Source organism: Melanaphis sacchari, unplaced genomic scaffold, assembly GCF_002803265.2.
Source record: "Melanaphis sacchari strain LSU unplaced genomic scaffold, SCAv2.0 Contig177_pilon_pilon, whole genome shotgun sequence".
Classification (NCBI taxonomy): domain Eukaryota; kingdom Metazoa; phylum Arthropoda; class Insecta; order Hemiptera; family Aphididae; genus Melanaphis; species Melanaphis sacchari.
Genome location: NW_020270834.1, coordinates 787,652 through 809,957, shown reverse-complemented (window position 1 = coordinate 809,957; position 22,306 = coordinate 787,652). Strand labels below are relative to the sequence as shown.

General features: G+C 26.5%; 3 protein-coding genes and 1 pseudogene across 3 annotated transcripts; 2 read left to right on the top strand and 2 right to left on the bottom strand.

The window, feature by feature from the left end:
- Nucleotides 1-146: 146 nt before the first annotated feature.
- On the bottom strand, nt 147-5,494 carry LOC112592475. The gene is made up of 12 exons (XM_025336537.1): nt 5,381-5,494; nt 5,170-5,310; nt 3,937-4,044; nt 3,797-3,812; nt 3,493-3,628; nt 3,246-3,417; nt 2,932-3,186; nt 2,735-2,865; nt 2,555-2,676; nt 1,719-1,900; nt 1,529-1,640; nt 147-244 (listed from the first exon to the last, which is right to left on the bottom strand). Exons 1-12 carry the CDS (start codon nt 5,492-5,494, stop codon nt 147-149), a joined length of 1,587 nt encoding a protein of 528 aa, XP_025192322.1.
- On the bottom strand, nt 5,447-8,053 carry LOC112592479 (annotated as a pseudogene).
- Nucleotides 8,054-9,114: 1,061 nt separating this feature from the next.
- LOC112592472 (U6 snRNA-associated Sm-like protein LSm2) lies at nt 9,115-11,038 on the top strand. The gene is made up of 4 exons (XM_025336533.1): nt 9,115-9,257; nt 10,448-10,515; nt 10,599-10,689; nt 10,752-11,038. Exons 1-4 carry the CDS (start codon nt 9,255-9,257, stop codon nt 10,869-10,871), a joined length of 282 nt encoding a protein of 93 aa, XP_025192318.1. The 5' UTR covers nt 9,115-9,254; the 3' UTR covers nt 10,872-11,038.
- Nucleotides 11,039-15,025: 3,987 nt separating this feature from the next.
- LOC112592468 (probable ATP-dependent RNA helicase DDX43) lies at nt 15,026-17,098 on the top strand. The gene is made up of 2 exons (XM_025336530.1): nt 15,026-16,612; nt 16,677-17,098. Exons 1-2 carry the CDS (start codon nt 15,234-15,236, stop codon nt 17,020-17,022), a joined length of 1,725 nt encoding a protein of 574 aa, XP_025192315.1. The 5' UTR covers nt 15,026-15,233; the 3' UTR covers nt 17,023-17,098.
- Nucleotides 17,099-22,306: the final 5,208 nt, after the last annotated feature.

Below are 22,306 nucleotides of genomic sequence, written 5' to 3'. Positions count from 1 at the left end.
AGAATTAGACCTGGCTAAATGAAAATATCTATTATTATAAAAAACACTTAAAGAGTTTTTTTTTTTTATATAAAAAAATTAAATTATAGCACATTTATTAATATTAAGTAGCATATCATTATGAATGCACCATTCATGAAAACAATTTAAATCTGATCGTAGAAGCATAATGTCTGATTTAAAATGAATAGTCTTAAAAATTTTTGCTTCATCAGTAAACAGTAATAAATTTGATCTTTTTTAGCTAAGGATACATCATATACAAAAATAAAAAAATAGAGTAGGTGATGGATTGGTCGCCTTGGGAAACACCGAAAGTAACTGAAATTGGATTAGACTATGAGTTGCTATATTTTACTATTTGAAATCAATTTCTTTTAAAGGAATTAAACCAAAATGATAGAGAGTTATTAACACCATAATCTTATAATTTTTTAATCAGCATGTTATACTTTGTCGAAGTCTTTCTCAAAGTCTGTATACACCACATCGGTTGGAGCATTAGGAAAAAGTAATCAATAATGTGTTGTTTGAAAATTGCTAGGTGAGCAAACTTATTGTTAATTATTTTACTAAATATTTTTGGAATAATTAAATTTTAGATATTGCGCATATAATTTGAAATAGACAAAAAAATAGCATTTTTTTATCTTCCGAGCAGAAGAAAATGTGCTCGATTCTAGGGATTTGTTAAACAGAATGTGTAGGGAGTAGGTTAATATGAATCGACAGTTATATAAAAATGTTGAAGAGATATACTTGGCCTGTTAAGGCTATTTCCACATATTGCATATAAATACTACTTGTTTTAAAATTTAATTCACATAAGGGTTTTAGTGTTCATTCATGGAGTGTGCCTTATTATAATAGATTTCATAAAGTTTTTTAACAAAATAAATGTCAAATTGTATTCAAATTGTTATTTACTTAAAATTTTGCTTTATCAAATAATGAAATTAAAAATGAATACAATAGGTTTTGTCTTTTGTATGTAACTTTCTGTGAATTGAAAACTGGGTATAGTTTTCAATAGATTAGTTTCACCAAACTAAAAATATTTCCGTAATAATCAGAAAAATTGTAGATAACACACACACTTATATATAAACATTTATTTAACATAACTTTTAAAATTATTTTTCTATTTAAATTTACTATTGGGCACAATTACAACCATTCAATATGCATTTAAACTTTTCCACACTCAAATTGTATTTTGTACAGTCCATATTAATTAATTCAGAATTAAAATCATCTAACCAATTTTCAAGTGATAAACTAACCCTTTCAAAATATTCACCAAACTCAAAAATCTTTTCTACATTTTCAAGTTTTGTAAACTATCTATATTGGTCATTAATTCGTTGTGTGGGGTATCATTGACATTTTCATATACAATAAAATAATTTGGTTTATTAATTAATTTAATACTTTAAGATAATTATATGATATTAATTAAGTAATTTTAACTTACAAATTTGTATTGATTGCAATAAATATTCTTCAGCCTGTTGAAAATTGGGAATACAAGATGTGTACAAATCACTCAAATAATCTAAAGATACAGCAAAATTAAAGTGGTTTTCCCCTAAAATTGATTTATAGATTTCAATTGCTTTTTTATGTACTTCTTCGGATAGCTGTAAACATATTAATAATCGTTTTCATAAGTATAAAAAATTCAATACTTTAAAAAGCAAAAATAATTTAAATATTACAAAATATTTTTCCTGATTCGTAAAATTAACTCCTATAGACATGTATGAATTTGCTGCAAGCAAAGAGTTTTCTCCAACTAATTGTATAATACTCTTTAAACCATTTGAATGAAAATAATGAGATTTTTGTAATAACCCACGCTTCCACAGTGCCAGTAATCCATCTATATCATTACTAAGATCTGAAACAATGTATTTTTATTCTTAAAACCATTACAAACCATTAACATATTTTAAATATCCAAAAAATGTTATATTAAAAATCCAACTGGTATAGTAATATCAAATTATTATAATAATTAAATAAATTCTTATAACTTAATTAAAATTGCTAACATGAGTGAGTATTAATAAAAAAAAATTTTAAAAACTAGCTGAATCATCAGTAGTTGACGGGTTTAAGCATAAAAATGTATGTAATCTGGCAAGATTAAATATTTCTGTAAGATTATTTAATATTTTGTTTCTATAAATAGGATTTTAATCTTATAAGTTTTGAATTAATTTCCAATTTTTAGCTTCACTTTGTTATAAGTTTTAAAATTTATAATACATTAAACAATACATTTGAACTTTACAATGTGTAAACTTATAAAAATCAAAAATTATATTTTTAACTCTGATACTTTCTGTAAAGAGAAAATATGATTCTTAGCAAAAATAATGTTAATAGTTTAATATGGCTCTAACTTCTAAATTACTATATTTTAAATGTTTTATAAATTAGATATTTGATGTTTTCATTTATTATTTTAAACTTACTCTTCTAAGGATATTACATGAAATAATAGATGTACAAACAATTAATGTGAATATTAAAATTGAACATCACTCACCTATTTGATCTGCTGTTTCTTCTAATATTTTTGCTTTTATCACATAAGCATTCTTTAACAACATATTGTCCTCTGGTACACCAATCGCGTTCATGATGAATATAGCTTGTAGTATGCATCGCCTGAGGTAGTTAAAAACGTTAAACAAATAATAATTTATCAATAAATTGTTTGTCTTACATAGATTCATTGTTTTTATCTACAAAATCACATATATCAAACTTAGAACAGACAAGTGCATATTCAACAAGAACCAATGCAGTATTTAAATTGTAGTAACCATATACATTTCGTGTGAAATCTAGTGTTCTCTAAAATGCAATATAACTATCTTAATTATTTTATTTTATCATAAGTATACAACAAACTATTCTTACATAATAACTTTTACTGGCATCATTTGTAGAACCTATTTCACTATAGTAAAATCCTTCATTCCGTAATATATCAATATAAATATTATCACGAATGTTTGTGGGTGTGTAAGTACTTAATTGACGTCTTAACTTTTTTACTATATTTAGTTTGTCTTTTATAGAAGCAACTTTAACGGCATGACTTAAAACCATAACTTTCAAGATTTTATTATCTTCTTGAAGTTCAAGGATAGCTTTAACTGCCCATGACCAAGTCTAAATTATCACATTCCATATTTAAATTTTAAATTAAATTCCCCAAAAATGTAACAAACCTCATCAAATTCCATTAATATTAGATGGTATTGCGAAACCGCTACATACGCGTATGATAAACATAATTTTCTTTCTACTATTTGTTCAATGACATTGATAGTGTAAAGCAAGTGTTGTAAAACTATTTTAGCATTATTAAAATTTTGAGATTTTGATGTAACCATTAACCACCTAGAAAAAAATATGTTTTTGTAAAATCAACTATTTTTTAAAAGTCAATCATTTGAAATTCAAAGTTTCTGTTACTTGGTAAGACATTCAATGGTTTTGAGAAGTCGTAAATTTTGGTCCTGACAAACCCATTTTGTAGTTATTATTTTATACGTGTGTTTTAAGACTAGGGCACTTTCATTGAACCAGCCAGCATCGCCAAAAAAATTTCCTATGTATCAATCATATTTTAATAAATTTTCAAAAATAAAAAAATTCTTTTACAAACCTAGTAGAAGACTTTTTTCTAAATGACGAAAACATAATTTGTTTTCATTGTCGTCTGATATTTTTGTTTTAATCCATTTTTGAGCAAAGTTTAATGGAAATTTAAATCCACGGATTAGTACACAAACCTGAAAAAAAATAATATGTTTTTAAGTGTCATTAATTATATAACTCTAAAGTTATTATCATTATAAATGACCAGTGTCCACTGTCCACTAACTGTTTCAATTTTTTGTTTTATTTAAAGAATACCTGTAATAAAGGAAACAGTCTGTCTCGCAGGTCTGGGATTTCAGCTAATTTAAAGAATAATTCTTGGTCAATTAAAGTAGGCCAAACAAATTGTCCATAACATTTAATCTAAAACAAAAAAATAAATAAATGATTAATGAGGATTAAATTTTATATCTAAACCAATGTTGATATATTACTATAAAAAAATTAATTGAGACTTAAATAATATATAATATTGTATATGTTATTTATAACAAGATAAGTTTAAATTTAAGCATAAAATAAACTGTATTATTTATTTTTTCTCATTTTACATACAAAATTTTTTAGTTGTTTAATTTATTGAGTTTTGTAAAAAAAGTCTTGTTGCTTATTTTTTTTTAATTTAAATATAAAGAAATACATTTTACTAAAAATTGATATAACATTAGCTATGAAAATACTTTATTTGTGTATATTCAAAAACGTTACGTTATTTAGCACAATATAAACCTTATATTTAAAGCCGATGTTTAACATGTTACTTGTGAAATAAAATACTTTTGTAATGTTGTAATGATTTTTTTTTTTTAAAGAAAGAAAGAAAGAACTTCTAAACGATCAATGGTATTGTGTGTTATACCTATCTATGTTATTTTTGCAATTTTTAGTATTTAAAAAACAGAATTCTTAGCAGTGTCTACTACAAAAAAATTATTTACATATATAAATATATTAAATTGACGAATGACAACTATTTTTAAACAATTTTAACTTAACCCAATCCTATGACAAATGTATAGGTTATATATTCTATATAAATATTTTGTAAAATATTCATAAACCATAGCATAGGATTAATATTAAACGATTTGACAACAATGATATTAAATTCATGTGTAATACTTTCTCGATTGAACTATCTTTATTATTGTTGTAAAATCTCTGTTAATTGAAAAACAAGTCCCATCAAATTAAATGTATTAATTGTATAAAATGAAGTTAATTCCGAAATTATATGAATTTGAAATTAAATATTTTATAAACCTACTCATAACATCTACCTATATATTTAGTTAGTACAGCATAATTTTACTTAATATTTTTTGTTGACTGATTTATTGACATAATATATTATTATTGTATCTTAAAATAGTGTATATATTTTTTTTTTTTTATGATGATTAAGTATCATACTGATCTAAACTATGTTTTATAAATAATGCAAAACTTATATAATTAGGTAGTATAAAGGAAATATATTAAAAATACTTCTTGAGTTTTTCCAAATTCTTCAAGTTTTTCAGTGGTTAACTCAAAACATGAATTAGTATATTCAATATGGTCTGAACGAATTTGAGCCATTTCACATCCTCTATCAACTGGACATTGTTCAAGTGGGTCATCTAATAACTATATTCAACAAAAGTCGAAATTTTAATTTTTGACAAAATATAATTTCATGTACAAAATTATTTCTAACCAGCCATAAGACATCTGCACAGATTTTTGGCGATGCTTGTTTTAACACATATCGCATTGTACTTTCGTCGATCGTTTCGCATAATTGATGTAATGATAGCTCGTAAAGCGACATAATTTAATATTTAAGATAGGTACTTTGAAATATCTAGAAAATAAAAATATTTCAACAAAATTGCAATAAAAGGCATAAATTTAGTTATAAATGGTGCAAAAATCATCAGTTTTTGTGTTAAAGCTTTGCAAAAAACGCGATTTTAATTATTCGAGTGAGCAAATGATTATGCTGGGTATAGCCAAATTCTGATCTCCTCGTTATTTTCAGTATATTTAAAAACATAGATACGTTAAAACAACCCAACTACTTAAAATACATAGGCTTCTGGAAAAAAAATTGAAAAATTCATGGGGCGCTTATAACTAGATTTGTTCCCAATGAAATTATAATGTGCATATATACGTATATAATATATACTAGCTGACCCCGTGTAATTTTTTTATTGTCTGGGCTTATGTTGCATCCCATTTTGTGCATGATTTTAAGAAAATATCTTTTTTTTCTGTTTGGAACAGACGACGCCGCAAGATTTGTTTTAGCAGTACATGTTCTTTTAGTACAGTGGGAATTGCAAAAAAAAAAAAAGTTGATATTTAAAATGTAACTAAATTTGTATAAGTTTGATTTGAAAAAACATATTGTATTTTTATATGTATTCGACCAACTTAGGACATATTATTAATACTATTATTGCTTAATAATTATTCTATGAATATAACAATGTAAAATTAATTTCATTAAATTGTATAATTATATATTGTTCTTCAATATTATTTAATATTTAATCTTTTAAATAAACATACTGTATTACAGTATTTAATGATTGACTCTATTCTCAAAATAATACTCTAAAGAAATATTATTAATAATATAATATAAGTAAAATAAAATCGCAACGCAACAAACTTGCTCATGATAGTCATTAACCAAGGCACCTCACCACGTAGTAACTTCTGGACTATAAATATCTTATCATAGAATGACACAATAACGTATAATTAAATCACCTTCAAAATAACGTACTGCCTAATAATATTGCGTGCGACCAATTTAAAAAGTTTTTTACTTCAACGGTCTGCAAAACAGTATCATTGAAATAATAAGCTAAAAATTCTTTTTCACGCAAATCCACATTAAATCATCTCAAGATTCTAACAGATACCCCTGACAACTATAGGAAGTTAATTAAATTTTTAAAAACCATCGAAGCCCAGCTTCACGCATGACAACTACAATCTGATTTAATCCTTAAGAGCTATAATCAGGAACTTACAACTTTCCACACCAGTAACTGACATTGCCTCAGCACTAGAAGAATAAAATTAGACTACTCTATTAAAAACGCCACTAACGTTAAACACCAACAAACAAAAATGTCTATGCCACTCTTCTTTGTTGATATAGACAACGAAAATAACACTAATGTCTTTGATATATCATGCCTTCTAGACAAAAAGTTAAAATCGAAGAATCCTATGAAATACTACAAATTCTACTATGTCAAAACTGCCAAACCTATGGTCATATACGTACATACTTCGCACACCGTCTTATGTGTGTTAAATGTGATGGCCAGTAACCACAATAAGAGAAAAAAATTAATTTAGTTACTCTAAAAATTAATATTCTTATTAAAAATTCATTCTAGCTATAGAAATCATTTTTGATTTTAATTAAATTGTTTATTTTAAAGAATATATTTAAGCGGTCTATTAAAAATTGTTCGTTACTTACAATAGAACTGTCAATTGTGTTAAGACAAGTATCTGATTGACTCAAAGACATAGTTGTTATGGAAGAAATGTTGCTTGTTTTCATTACAGTATTCTAAAAAATTAAAATTATTATAATTGGGAGAACTGGCGATGATAAAACATTAAGTATGATAAATTGAATTTTTAAAGTAATTTTAAGTAAATAAATAATTAGTTCAATAACAGTTATAACCAGAAAAAGAGGAAAAATTATTTTAACCTACAAGATTCAAAATTACTAAAATTTTTATTATTTAATATTATATTGTTACTATTGTTAGAATTACCACTTCTTTTAACATAGTAGTCTTTAAGATAGTTAATATTAAAATTTAAAGTTTTAGGTACTTATGTAACAACATGCCAAGTGTATTATAAAGTTAGTTGTCAATATTTTGTATGAATGTCATTAAGTAGAATTATATTAAATACCTTATAAACAGATTTCCTATTGAAGTCAAATTTAGTAGATGTATTTGTCACATTGAAGAGTGTTCGGATGACATTAAGCTGAAGTTTGATAATGCCATCTTGGCGATGCAACTCAAACTGACTTTTTTCAAAGTGGACCTAAATTAAAAAATATATACATTTTTATTAAGTACATAACTAAATACAATAAACTATAATATACTATGAAATAACATAATATTAACTATTATTTGATCAAAATATTACATTTTAATATTTATATTTTAGATATAATTACTTCACATAGTTCTGAATGAATTGTGGGTATCCACTTATCTCGCCTACAATTCTGAACTCATTTGTCCTTTCTGCTTTTTTCTCGTGGAAAACGGAACAATTTAATTTTGTTTTTCCGAGAATTACTACAGTTTGGAGCAGTACATCCTCCCATAATAATTAAATTTGGAGCTCAAATATATAAATACAAAATAAATAATGTACCTAGGTGAATAATAATTTTATATTATCTGAAAGAGATAAATATAAGCTGTGAATAAAATACAATTAACCACATGTACATAGATTAAATACAGAACAACGGTCAACGTAAAATAACATGAAATAAATAAAATATATATATAATTACAAATTTGTCCGCGTTTATTTTATGTGTTGAGTCACGAAATGACGGCATAGCATACCCATTATATTCTAGTGCCTTAATTGTATAAGGCAAATTTAGTAGGTTTCGTAATACAATTTATGTAGTGTCATTTATAATTATTTACGTTATTCGCTGAAAAGAAATTTAATTAGTTATATTATGCTCATTATATCTATTAGAAAGTGGATTTCGTATTTTCGTGTTTTGATTTTAACACTATATAAATGTGAACAGCGGTTGCGTACCTTACTGCTTTATTATACACAAAAAAATATCGCTCTGTCACAAATAACCGACCGGTCGTTTGGCTATCGAAATAATTCAATCCATATATTATATTATCTTTATATTCTGAATTTCTATATTTTGAAACAAAGTCAGACTGTTATAGGTCAACATTGGTTAAAACTCATAATAATACATCACCTGGGATCAACGTGCAGGCCAAATAGTTAATAAATAAGTACACGGTACACATACACCACTCGCGTAGGAGTAGCTGAGCGGCGAGCGCTGACCGTGAATGATGAAAACTGAATAAGATATAGGTACCTATAAATAATTTAATATTATCCCGTGTCTCATAATATCAAGATATTATTGTTTCGCAAGTGTGAAAAGGAAAACTGCATCACTGTTACTGCACATTTCCCATTCACCCGACCATGTTATCAGTAATAGTGCATAATATTTATTGTAAGATAACAGAGTTGTATTGACTATTGATCTGTTTATAAAATTTATTATTTATTTGTATTTTATTGATTCACTGTTCAGTTTGATACAAGCTACAAGCAAACGAAATCCGCTTAAAATTTTGTTCCAATCAATTATTATTCGTATTATGATTCATACAATAGCTATTTTATTTTAACCAATAAACCTGATTATTGTTGATACATTTATCTGTGTGAAATAATAAAAGTTTGCATTATTTTTTTTGTTATTTGCAATAACTAAGGAATTAAATTGTCTATTTGACTTTAAAATGGTAAGTAATTTTTTTGTTCTCTTTATTCTTTGTTTAGTTAGTCAACAAAAGATGTCACCTATCTACCCATTTCTGATATATTATAATTAATATGTAAATTAGTTAAAGTACCTGTTGTCTAATATACTATATTATTATGTTTAGAGTATTAAATATATTAGAAAAAAGTTTTGTAACAGTAACATATTACTTATAATTTTAGTACTATTTAATAAAAAGTATGATCCACACAGTGGCATAACCATTGTATGGGCAACTGAAGCAGTTGACTTGGGGCATAAACATTTTGGAGGTTCACAGCACTTTTTTACTCATAAAGAGTATGGTTTCTATTATTTTGGGTATGAAAAAAATATTATGCCTCTGGGTACTGTTCTGTGTATATTCAACACTAGATTCACAGAAATACTAGTAAATGTTTCGTGTATAAATAAATTTAATATTACATTAACATTTTTTTCATCTATTTAATTAGGTACTTAACTAAACGAATAACTTGGTTGTTTTAAACATGAAAAGTTTTCTTTACTCCAGTATAAACTCATCAACATTTAAATTTTTATAATTCAGAAATTTAATAATTGCTACCACTTTTAACTCATTTGGCTACATTTCTGAGAGTGAATAGCTTCAATAAGTTTTGTACTGAATTTCTGTACTCAATATAATAAATTTCATAAATGATTTAAATATTAAAATGTTTATTGCTGATCACCAATACTGGAATTTACAAAATTTTCATTGTGATTTTCTATTTAGCGAATAAATGTATGTTTGTTAATAGTTCTCTACTACTGTAGTTCTCATCCAGTTTGTCGTCGAGTAAGTCCAAATGTGTCGCATGAAGTACTAATATTAAATTACACAAAACTTTTTAAACAATTAATGAGAAAAAAAAAAGACTTCTTTATATTGTATTTGTGGGTTGTCTGGGTTAGTAAGCTGGTATCCTTCCAGTCTGGGCTCGAGTGTGTCACCATTTTTATGGAACTAAATTAGAGTGTTGTCACAAAAAAAAGGTTGAAAACCACTGTTTTACTGTATGATCCAGAATAGATCTATGTTTTTGGGGAGTAACTATGTAATTTAAAAATATATTTTTAATTATTACAGTGAAACAATTATTATTAATTTATTGGGAAATACTGATGTAAAACGTAATAATAATTATTTTTTTTTTTTGCTTACAGCTATTCTACTCATTTTTTAAAACACTTGTGGGATATGAAGTTGTAGTTGAACTAAAAAATGACATGTGGTAAGTAATTGATTTTTATTTTTAACTGGAGACTTCAAAAGTTTAAAATCAATTTATTTATAATTCTAAATGTTTGTATTTAGTGTCACTGGAATTTTGCATTCCGTTGATCAATTTTTAAATATCAAACTTACACAAATCTGTGTAAGTGATTCAGAAAAGTACCCATACATGGTAATTATTTTTAATTAAATAATAAAATATATAAATAAAAAGTATTATTCATATTTTTTTAGAACTATGTATCAGAAACTTTCATCAGAGGTTCAGTTGTTAGATATGTACAACTTCCAGCTAATTATGTTGATACACAATTGTTACAAGATGCTGCTCGCAAGGAAACTACTATTCGATAAATTTTCAACATTGAATTTGTCATTAGAATTTTGTTTGTAAAGAGTTAAAAGTGTTTTGATTTAATTTAACATAACTCTGTAAGAATCGCTTAAGTATTATTCATATAATTTAAGTTACAGAAATTCTTATACCTACCCTACAAAATATATTAATGCATTTTAACTTATTATTTTTATTGTCAGTCATACACTCATACATAACTTTTTTAATGAATATTTTTATAATTTCTTAAAAATATTGGCAGTATAGCATGCACAAAAGGACTAGAATGCTTTTTTTAGTAAAAATGATTTTCAGTTCTTTGTAAATTGTTTGAAATAAATATTTAGTGAAAGTAATAATGCATTTATTATCTTGGATTAAACTTTAAAATTAAGCATAAGTTATATATAATAAATAATTATTTTTAATTAAGTTCACTATAGAGATGAAAAATAGATATTAAAATGTAAACTATTAATCTCTTTTAGAGGTGAACATTAATTATTAATTATTTTCAGTGTATAAGTACTTATTGTTGAATTGAATTACTTAATTAATGTTTAATAAATATCTATACTCAGTTCCTAAAGAGACGCACCAGGTGGTAACCAGTTGTGCACATCTTTCTTATCACAGCATAAGTTGTTACCAGTGTTGGTTTAGCCCAGATAGCTACGAAGCGATCGCTTTAAGTTATAGTTGATTTAACGAGAACATATTTTTTTCTGGGTAAATAATAGTGGTATCAGATTAACACAATTTCAAAGTTGCTAAAATAGTTTGAAGACATATACTCTACACTATTGAAATCGTTGAACGAATAGAAGGAAAATTATTGTGAATATCACGTGCATATAGCATATGTAGCTATTTCAGAAAACTATTTTACACTAAACTAATTAGTTTAGGTTTGTTAATCTTTGAATGATTTTTAATTGTAGTTATTTAGGCTTGATCTTGGGAAATTATGGATATGCTTGAACTTCACAAGAACAGTGGACATGTGAAAATTGTGGTCATAAGTCATGCAATTAAGGTTGCTTCCCCTTTGAATAAATTTAACACAGCACATAAGTTGAAAAATCTATGAAATGTATTCAATGGAGAATTTAATGATAATGTTAGTATTCATTTATAAATTAATGAGGCATAATACTCGTTTGTTATACAACAGACAAATCCAAAATCATGCTTGTTTGACAGTTACCGTGTAAGAATTTTTTGTGGTTAACTTATTTTAATATAACTGTTGATGACTATATAATTTATTACATTTTAGGCTTCATTAAACTATATGCGAAATTAATTGGTTACTATAATTAATGTAAAGCATTGGTTATGGTCGAGCATTTATTTGTTTGCAATGAATTTAATAGTATGAATTGTAGAAATGATAAGTAATGATAACTACTTTTTTAATATGAAAATTTAACTTATGACTTTAAATTTAATAGAATCATATATATTATTAATAAGCATTACATACAGTGCCGCAACTAGAATTTCTTAGTTCTGTACCAACGATTGTTTTGGGCCCATTATGAGAAAAAAATTTAAAAAATAAGTATTTTATATTCTTCATTTTGTTACATGTATTTTCTACAATAGCAAATATTTGTATACATGTATATTTTCTTCAATAGAAAAAATAGTTAAATCCTGTGCTATTTATTTTCTTGACAAATTTAATAATGCTTCGATTAATATTTAATAATAATCAAGTATTTGTATAACTGTATTGAAATTAATATGAATTGGTTTCTTTCTATGACCTAATTACTTTAATTTTCATACATTATAGTTTAGATTTGACCGTAATATATTTTCTTAAAAGAAATAAATGAAAATTGAAATAAAAGAAAATTAATAAATTATGTTTACAAATCGAAATTATTTTATTGTACATTGTTTATAATCTGTACGAATTGTATTCTGAATTATAATAATTATTGCAGAACTGAACAATTATTATCTCTTCGGTTCGCGTCGATATTACTTCATCACCAGAACTTTGTCTACACATCGTAAGACAATCAACGACCATTTGTCACATCTCGCAGAAGTAATAAATATAATATATAAGTGATTCAATATATATTTTTATAATTCTATCTTGTGGTCAGCCTATTTATAAAAACGACTCATTTTATATTAAAATTAAAAATATAATATTCAACAATGAAAATATTATGAAATGCAATTTAAAGAATTTATGCGAACAATGTAAACGACGTAAAGGAATTATGTGTAGGAATTACCATTTAAAGAGTTCTCCATGCATTTTATTTGGTGGTTTAAAGTTTTATTTCAAAAACGCTCCTGTTATAATACTAAAACAAATGCAAAATATTGGATCGAATAATCTAGAGAGAGACATGAGAAACTACTTTGAACATCAATACTTCGAAAAATCTGACGCCACTCATGATCATTTTAAAAACGTTGATCTTAAAGACTGTTCTTTGATCACTAAGAATCTAAATGATTACGCTCTTTCGGGGCATAATTATTGGTTACGAGTCTTTTACATGGCTCTCGAAATCGAATATAAATCTTGTCACCCAGATCGATTTGAATTAGTTCAACGTTTAAACTTAATAACTAATAATGTTTTTAAAACATATCAGGATTATATAAATCGTGATAAAGATGACCAAAAAATTGATGAGTATAAATATACTCATATCTTAGTGGATATACCTTACATTAATTTAAATTTACAATTTGATGCTTTTTTTCGGTGTTTAAAAAATATATTGAACTTAATGTACACCAAATGTTTAATGACAGTTTAATAAGCATTGGTTATAGTCGATCATTTATTTGTTTGCAATGAATTTAATAGTATGCATAATGGTGTTAATGAATCTATTTAAGACAAAAAATTTTTCTTAATAATAAATAAATATTTGCCTCGCCACTGAACTGTTAAAAATTTTTTTCATACTACACAGGATGTCAATACTGTTTGGCAATAACAGATAATGTAGCAATTCTTATGGTCTTTATATTTAAAGTTAGGTTCAATTTTATTTCAATCTCTAAGATTGATATTATGATTCTACTGACACTAAAAGTATTGTAAAAAACAAATTCTATTATTAAATTGTATTAAACAAATATAAATTAGTCTTATAGTGATCACTAAGTACTGGAGTTGAATTATTCAAGTTTATTAGAAATGTTGTCATTGTAACTATTTCATGTCTTTTAAATATAAATAAAAGAATTATATATTTTAGAAGCTTATTTTATATTCATATCAATATTTAGAAATATTTTAGTAATTACTCTTAATGATTGTTATATAAGTTCTGGTATACATAATATTAAAACAAATTCATAATTGTAGACTTTTTTTTTGGATCAGAATTTCCGATTTATTCGGTTGTTTTCTTGTTAAAGAAAATTAAGGAAGTCAAAGCTGTGTATGTCAATAAAACCTTCTGTGATCAAAAACAAACCAATATACAGTTTTTCATATTGTAGAACATTTTTTTTTTATAATTTAATCATCAAAGTTGTTACAAAATGCAATTTAATTTCTAATTGATACATCAATATAAATGTATTATGTTTTCATAACTTAGTAATTCTTTCATTATAATATAAAACCAAAATCAAATATCATTTTTTTTTTTTAAAACAAATTTTACACATTATTATTTTAGTTTTTGTATTTTAATATACAGTTTAATGGGTCCTCTAGTGTCATTAATTTGGGTTTGTCTTTTAGGAGCTAGTTTATTTTGGTGCTTTATCGCACTTGTGTCTTTTTGAATATTGTACTAAGCTAATACAAATCAATATGCTCTAATTCTTCATTGAAAATCTAAATATTTGGTACATTTTTAAATGTATTTATCGTATTTGATATAACTGTTTTTTTTCCATGTAGGTAAATAATGACATTAATGTATATACATATTATTTTTAAGTATAATTTAAATTTATTTGAAATTCAATTATTAGTAATTAAATCTAATAAGATTTTCTAGTCGCTTAACGGTTGTATTTGTTAATCAGAAGCCCGATTGACCTTATCACAGACTGTGGTACTGATACCATATGATAAAGATAATAAAAAAAACCCTTCAATATCAGCAATAATCTAGCCCATAGATAGTTGGTCACGCAGTGTATACAAAAACGAAAACTCATTTTTAAATTATAATGTCTGGTCATTGTCAATTGTTGTGAAGTTTCCGCATAGTGCATACCCTGTCAACAGCACTGTCTGTTCTTTTGCATTTGGCGACTTGGCGTTGTTTTGTCGTCACTCGTCAGTCATCAGTGGTTTTTACTTTGTAATTTTTACTTCTGAGTCGTTTGACTACTGTTCGTTTCTATTATTGAAATATTACCTCTATTCAACTGCTATGACCACATTATTGGTGATCAAATCAGCTATGGCTGGTCTGGTGATCGGTCGTGGTGGAGCCACGGTCAAGAACATCGAACACGACAGTGGTGCGATGGTAAAGATAACCATGGGTGATACAGCGGACACGCGGAACGTGAAGATAATTGGCAGTGAAGACGCTCAGCGTTTAGCCAGTGGCATGATCGAAAAAATCGTTGGTAAGGTTTTGCGGTCGGAAACGATTTCTACTCCACCACTACCGCCCAGGCGACAAACACGTGATCGTGGCGTGGGTAGACTGCGACCAAACAAGCTGGAGACCTCACCGTTAGAGAAAATTTCTATTAGTGACGAAGCTTGGAATAAAAACGTCTCGGAAAAGAAGCAAGAGGACCACGAGATTTTACAGTCATTGCCGTCGATCATCAAAGACTTCTATGTGGAGCATGAGCAAGTAAAAGCCATGTCTGATGAAGAAGTGCAATCGTTTAGAACTGCTCAAAATGGTATTACTGTAAAGTACACAGATGGTGCTGAATGTCCACGACCAATACCGAAGCCAATAAAAACATTTCAGCATGCTTTTAGCTCACATCCAGATCTCATGAAGGTAATTAAAAAACAAAATTTTGCCACACCATCACCTATACAATGTCAAGCATGGCCGATAATCATGAGTGGACATGACTTGATAGCAATCGCCCAAACTGGTATGGACAAGACAGACAAGACATTGGCATATATACTACCAGCTTTAATTCATTTACTTAAACAACCTACTCCACGCAATGAACGCATTGGACCATCTGTGATGATATTGGGACCAACAAGAGAACATGTGCAACAAATCCACGATAAAATAACAAAATATTTACATAACAATATCAAAGTTACATGTGTGGTTTCAATACAAACCCATCAACAACTTATACAAGCTGAAAAACCAGATATTGTTGTAGCCACGCCAGGAAGGCTTAATGATTTGATCAGTATGCAAGCAATTCAACTTAAACATGTGTCTTATTTGGTTCTTGATGAATTGGACCGCATGTTAGAAATGGGTTTTAAAAATCAAATAGAATTGTCCCTTAGACATATGCATCCAAATAAACAAACTATTTTGACGAGCGCTACATGGCAAGTAGCTGTCCAAAAATTTGCCAGTTACTTCACAAAAAATCCTTTACATATTACAATCGATTCTCTGGATTTATCTACTGTGAATACGGTAACTCAAAAAATTATTGTACTAAATCAAAATCAAAAGGAAGCTTGGTTATATGACTTTATTAGCAACTCCCTCTCCAAGAATGATAAAGTCATAATATTTATGCATAAGAAAAATTTGGTTGATAAGATGTTTGAATATTTCAATAACAAAAATATAGAATGCAGGTAATACCAATTGAATGATAAATTCTTATGAATTAAATTTTGAAACTAGTCTTTTAATTTTTAGATGTATACATGGCGGACAGTTACAAGCTGATAGCGAAAGATCATTGGTTGACATGCGTAATGGTGTTGTATCCATTCTTATTGCTACAGATGTAGCATCCAGAGGAATAGATATTCATGGTATCGGTGTAGTTATTAACTATGATTTTCCTGTGAATATTAAAGAGTATATTTACAGAGTGAGTAGGACTGGTAGAGCAGGAAAAACGGGTTCAGCAATTACTTTGTTCACTAACTATGATAAATTCAATGCTGCTCCCCTTATTAGTGTTCTGGAAAAGTCTAAACAATCTATTCCACCGGAATTATACAAAATGGTTACTAAAAAACATCAAGTTAAATATTAAAGTTAATTACTGTTTTACGCTTCAATAATTATCTTGAATTATTATGATTAGTTTTTCATTTTTCATTTAAATTAATTATTACTAGGTATTATTTTTAATAAATATTCTCATTAGTTTTATATTTATCAATATTAATAATTTAATGATTTTAAAAATTATTATCTCATCAAATATTTTTTTTCTAAATTCAATAATATACAGTTATTTTTATTTCAAAATTTATTTTTAATTTTGTTTTAACATGAAAATAAAATAAAAATGATGAATATGGAGAATTGAACAGTGAAATAGGTAATATTAGTTGTTATAACTATTCAGTTTTTAAAATTAAAATTTCCATTTTTTATTTTATACAGATTACTAGATTGCTAATTTCTTTTTTTTACTTGGAATTGCATGTTGTGTTTTGTTCTACAACTTGTTAAAGAGAGATGTATGTGGGTTATTTATCATGTTTGTAGTCAATTAGATTAGAAATTTTCTTGGCTTGGAAGGTTGAATAGGGGATTAATTATGGATTTGAATACAACTTAAGTTTTAGGGGTAGAACACGATTCCGTACGGTCCTTATCAGCGTACGGAATCGTGTACATTTTAAGACACACGATTCTGTACGTTTTGTACCCAAGAGTTTAGTGCAATGTTGCCAGATTTGTCTATTTGACTTAGGCCGGGGCCACAGCGGCTTAACCGCCAAAAAATTTCAAAATTTTTGATTTTAAATGCAACCGCCTGATTACATTTTTAAAATTTTAAAATTTTTTTATATTTCATACGAATCGACTTAAAATATTTATTAAGTATTGTATAATTTTATCTTTTTATTATTATATAAATTTTATATTTTAAACGAATTAACTATAATTAATATTAAATAGCGACATATAAAATATTTATCAAGTATTATATAATTATTTTTTTTACATTTTTAAAATTTTAAAATTTTTTTTACACGAATTGGCAATATTAAATGGCAACATTGCACAGACAATCGTACGCAATCGTGTTGTTTTTGGGGCCTTTTTGACAATCTATTGTTTGAACAAAATCGTACGGAATCGTGTTCCCAAAAAGGTAAAACGTACGGAATCGTGCTTTACCGAGTTTTAGAACAGGTATTGGTAATGTTTCCTAAATTTTCACTAATTGTTTTATATGTAGTTTTGTTCTGGGTTACATTATGATTAGCATAGAATCAAATATGTGTTTTTTTTTATGTGGTGTATGTAGTAAATGGAAATTCATTGTAGAACTGGAGGTGATGGGATTGTTGTGTACTGCTTTACTGTTTTGTATACAGTATAGATCTTGTAATTTGCAAAATTGTCTTTTAAGTATTACACAAATAGTAGACGATATGTTATCTGGTCTTAGTTGTAATGTGATGGTTTTTACCACATTTTATAAATGTATTATAGTAGCAGTATCAGTTGACATGATTTCAAGATTAAGAACTGGCAAATATTTAGTATTTTTTTTTTTTTCATGTTAAGAATGTTATACCAAAAATATTATAGTTCCCATTGGGCTTGTGATCAACAAATAACAATGAGTTTTTTGTTAAGTTGTGTATAAGACTTTTGTGATAATCTGCTTTATTATATTTTAGAAAACATTTTGTTTTACTTAATTAAGATACATAATAATTATTTTTCTTCAAGTACAGATTCTATTGAGTAATAAGATAAAGAAACTGATATAAACCATTAATTCACAATTTAGAAAAAAATTTAATATTATTACAAATTTTTCTAAACTTCATTGTTTGTTACAGTTAAAATATATCACTTATTGATTATCACAAATTGCTTCAATAATATATTAATAAATTACTTGGAATTTTTATTTTAAGATAATGTCATATAATTTCATTATTAATTATTAAAAAAATTGCATTTTATGATTTTTTTTTAATTTAATAAACATTTTATTTTTAACCAATTGTATGACATACAATTATTTAAGTGTCAATGTTTAATTTTTTACATTATTCTTGTACTGTATACTATTTTAATAAAACAATATTATCAATTTATAGAAAACTGTATACACTTTTTTACATTACGCTGTACTAAATTGTCTTTATAGATCAAACTTTTTTAACTAGTAATAGTTATGATTAGTTTTAAATTGTTATAATTTTAATATTTTTCACTTTAAAATCCTGATCCTGGTTGAAATCAATTTTATTTCGTTATATAACACTTAATTAATAACCTTAAGTTTTTTTTGTATGCATATAAATTTATTAAAAAAATCCACATCGATTCAACATTATAGGAAATTAAATGGATTAAAGAAAAACACAAATAACATACAGCCCAAGTAGAAAAAAAATAGTACCTTACTTAAATGAATCACAGTTGAACACACAACTATTTTATGTTGAAAAAACAAATCACATTATATTTTTACCTTGCATAGTATAATAATTAAGTCAATAATAGTGAAAAATATGATGAATGAAGATTCAAGAAATAAACACCAAATACTAATAAAGATTGGATTAGACCTATGATTAAATATAAGCATAAAAAAATAAAATTTAAAATATAAGCAATCATTATTCATTCATTCATTCATTCATTCATAATTTCATAGTGAATTGATCATTATAAATTAAGAATATCGTTTAGGTTTTGTCTATAGTTATATAGTTTTTAGGTCAACATTAATAGGATAATGGCTATATTTTATAGTTTATAAAATTATATAACAATATAAAAGTGATGTTAAATAAAATATATTATGTTATGTACAAGTGAAAATTAAACATATATTTAATATATATGCATGTAATTGTGTATAATTGTTTATGATAACACATGGGAAATTTAATATTAAATTTATATTGCTTTGTTACGAGGCTCCTACGATTTGAGCGGTCAACCTCGATCACTACACTACCGAAAATAATACATACTAATAATTATTAAGAATTACCCAGGTGAAAAGGTGACCATACAAAACGTTATAAATATTTGAGCCGTACGCAAAGATTACATCATACAATTATCACGTTAATAAATGGCAAAAAACCAATTACACATTTATATTTATAAAATATATAAAATAATAAGAATTCAAGGAAATATTATCATATTTTATCAACGGCGTCGTGTTAACAAAAAATATGATAAATAAAGTCGTGATAAAAATAATAATAATAGTAATAACTAATATTCCAACAAGAACAAAAATCGTGATACAATTTGTATAATGTATAATGTGATATATAATAAAAGTTAATAATAGTTACCCGACTCCAGTTCCAATATACTGTTGATGAGGTCGGTGACGAATTGACGGCGACAGACAGGTCACTGGTTAGCTTTTTTTCAGATACGCTCCGACACCACAACAACGGGCAAATAATACATTGATAGTAATAATATTATGGTTGATAATCGACGGCACTCAAAACACTAAACAATCAAAATACGCCGACTGACCGTTACACTGTGGACTGAGAAGATCACAAAGCACAATGTATTAGTAAATCAATGATCTGATCGTGACGACAACGCATCGATATAGGTGTCCACGTAAAATGACGACTGCGAGACACAATAAATATATTTAAGTTTCACGTAATGCGGAAATCGCGAATCACCATATATGTATACGACTAGGAACGCGAGACGGCGTATGACACGATCAGTAAAAGGTACGATCGCATAACACTGAAAACCGATCTGACAGATGAAGGGTTTAATGCGACCCCGTACGGATTTATGCGTTGTACAAGAGACGAACCGAATGTGTGGCGGCAACGTGATGACGGACTGTTAAAAAGTAAGTGTCGCACAGGGAAATGATTTTCCGTCTCTTAAGTAACAATATCGCCGAAAATATTGTTCCGTATGACCGTTGACGCTAAATTAGGCGAAGTAGGGCAAATGAACGTACTTAATCTTTACAGTCCTTTTATATCTCTGTATATCTCATTGTGATGGCCGTTGATCAAACAATCGGAAAATTAATGCCAGGCAATTGAACTTTGGATATCACATTGTAGGGGCCGTTAACTCCAGGGAAGACGAATCACGGATAGGGCGATAATATATATATATGTATAAATTCGTTTCACCCGATAACTTACGCGAACATATATATTTAATAAGCAATTTATTTTGAACGATAAAACAGTCATGGAACATTTAAAATATTTTAAAAATGTTTCTTGAATATAATATTATAAACATCGTTCAATCATATTTTTAAATATCAAAAAAAAAAAAATAAAAAATATATTTCCTCTTAGAATTATGTCAAACATATTATGGTAGTAGCACTCAAAAAAGATCTGTAAATCAATTTAAGTATTGAATATTTTATCACCGCTGAGAAATACCTAAGTCATATAGGTATAATAATTATTATAAACTAATACCTACCAGTCAACTCGCGATATAAAGAAGTTCGTTTTAACGAAAATCTCGATATAACGAATAAAACTGTCGCCTGTCAGTCCCTTGAAAATGTCACGATATAACGAAACATTACATGTATTTTAGTTCCCTCGATATAACGAAGTTTTTTTGACCAAAACTCTCGCTATGTAACGAATTTTCACAATTTTGGAGCTTGATATTACGAATTTTACAAGTTTCGACTATGTACAATTATCATAGTACGATAGGATAAAATACATGACATGTTATTGTATGAGATACTATTATTAGTTATTACTAGATTGCTATTACGGTGTTTGTTTCGGCGATTATTATGCGATAAGATAAATCACTCTAGTACTCTACAACGTTTGGTCACATTTTAAAATTAGACAATACAATTTACCAAGTAAGCGCAAATAGCTATACACCAAAAAAAAAACCGATTTAAAAAATAAATAAATATGTCCTACGTAATAAAATAAAATTTAATAAACAATAATTCATATTATTTAATATGCATGTATATAATTATAATAATATGTAATTTAATAAAATATTAATTTTGAATATTTCTTTAAATCTTGTTAAAATGAATTTTATTAAATTATTCTTTCGATATACCGAATTTTTTCCTCGGTCCCTTGAAATTCGTTATATTGCGAGTTGACTGTATATATTTTTGATGGAAGAATTTGAAAAATAATTCAACTCAAATTTCAGTAAGCTAAAATATTTGTTATTTTTCAAGTTTTAAAAGTTAATAATTATTTTTGAATTTACAAATATAGTTAGAATATTGAGTATTGACGTACGCTCAAGTGATTTTAGAGTAAAATTTCAAATATTTTTTTATCTTTAACAAGTCTGAAATAGGTACATCAGTAACT

Excerpts from the sequence above, each read along its gene's own strand:
- LOC112592475 (XM_025336537.1), bottom strand. The coding sequence starts at position 5,494 with ATGTCGCTTTACGAGCTATCATTACATCAATTATGCGAAACGATCGAC. Across the intron at positions 4,045-5,169 it reads AATTTGGAAAAACTCAAGAA|ATTAAATGTTATGGACAATT; the intron begins GTATTTTTAATA and ends TTTTTGTTTTAG. Across the intron at positions 3,187-3,245 it reads TATTAATGGAATTTGATGAG|ACTTGGTCATGGGCAGTTAA; the intron begins GTTTGTTACATT and ends GTGATAATTTAG.
- LOC112592472 (XM_025336533.1), top strand. Across the intron at positions 10,516-10,598 it reads GAACTAAAAAATGACATGTG|TGTCACTGGAATTTTGCATT; the intron begins GTAAGTAATTGA and ends GTTTGTATTTAG. Across the intron at positions 10,690-10,751 it reads CAGAAAAGTACCCATACATG|AACTATGTATCAGAAACTTT; the intron begins GTAATTATTTTT and ends ATATTTTTTTAG.
- LOC112592468 (XM_025336530.1), top strand. The coding sequence starts at position 15,234 with ATGACCACATTATTGGTGATCAAATCAGCTATGGCTGGTCTGGTGATC. Across the intron at positions 16,613-16,676 it reads AACAAAAATATAGAATGCAG|ATGTATACATGGCGGACAGT; the intron begins GTAATACCAATT and ends TTTAATTTTTAG.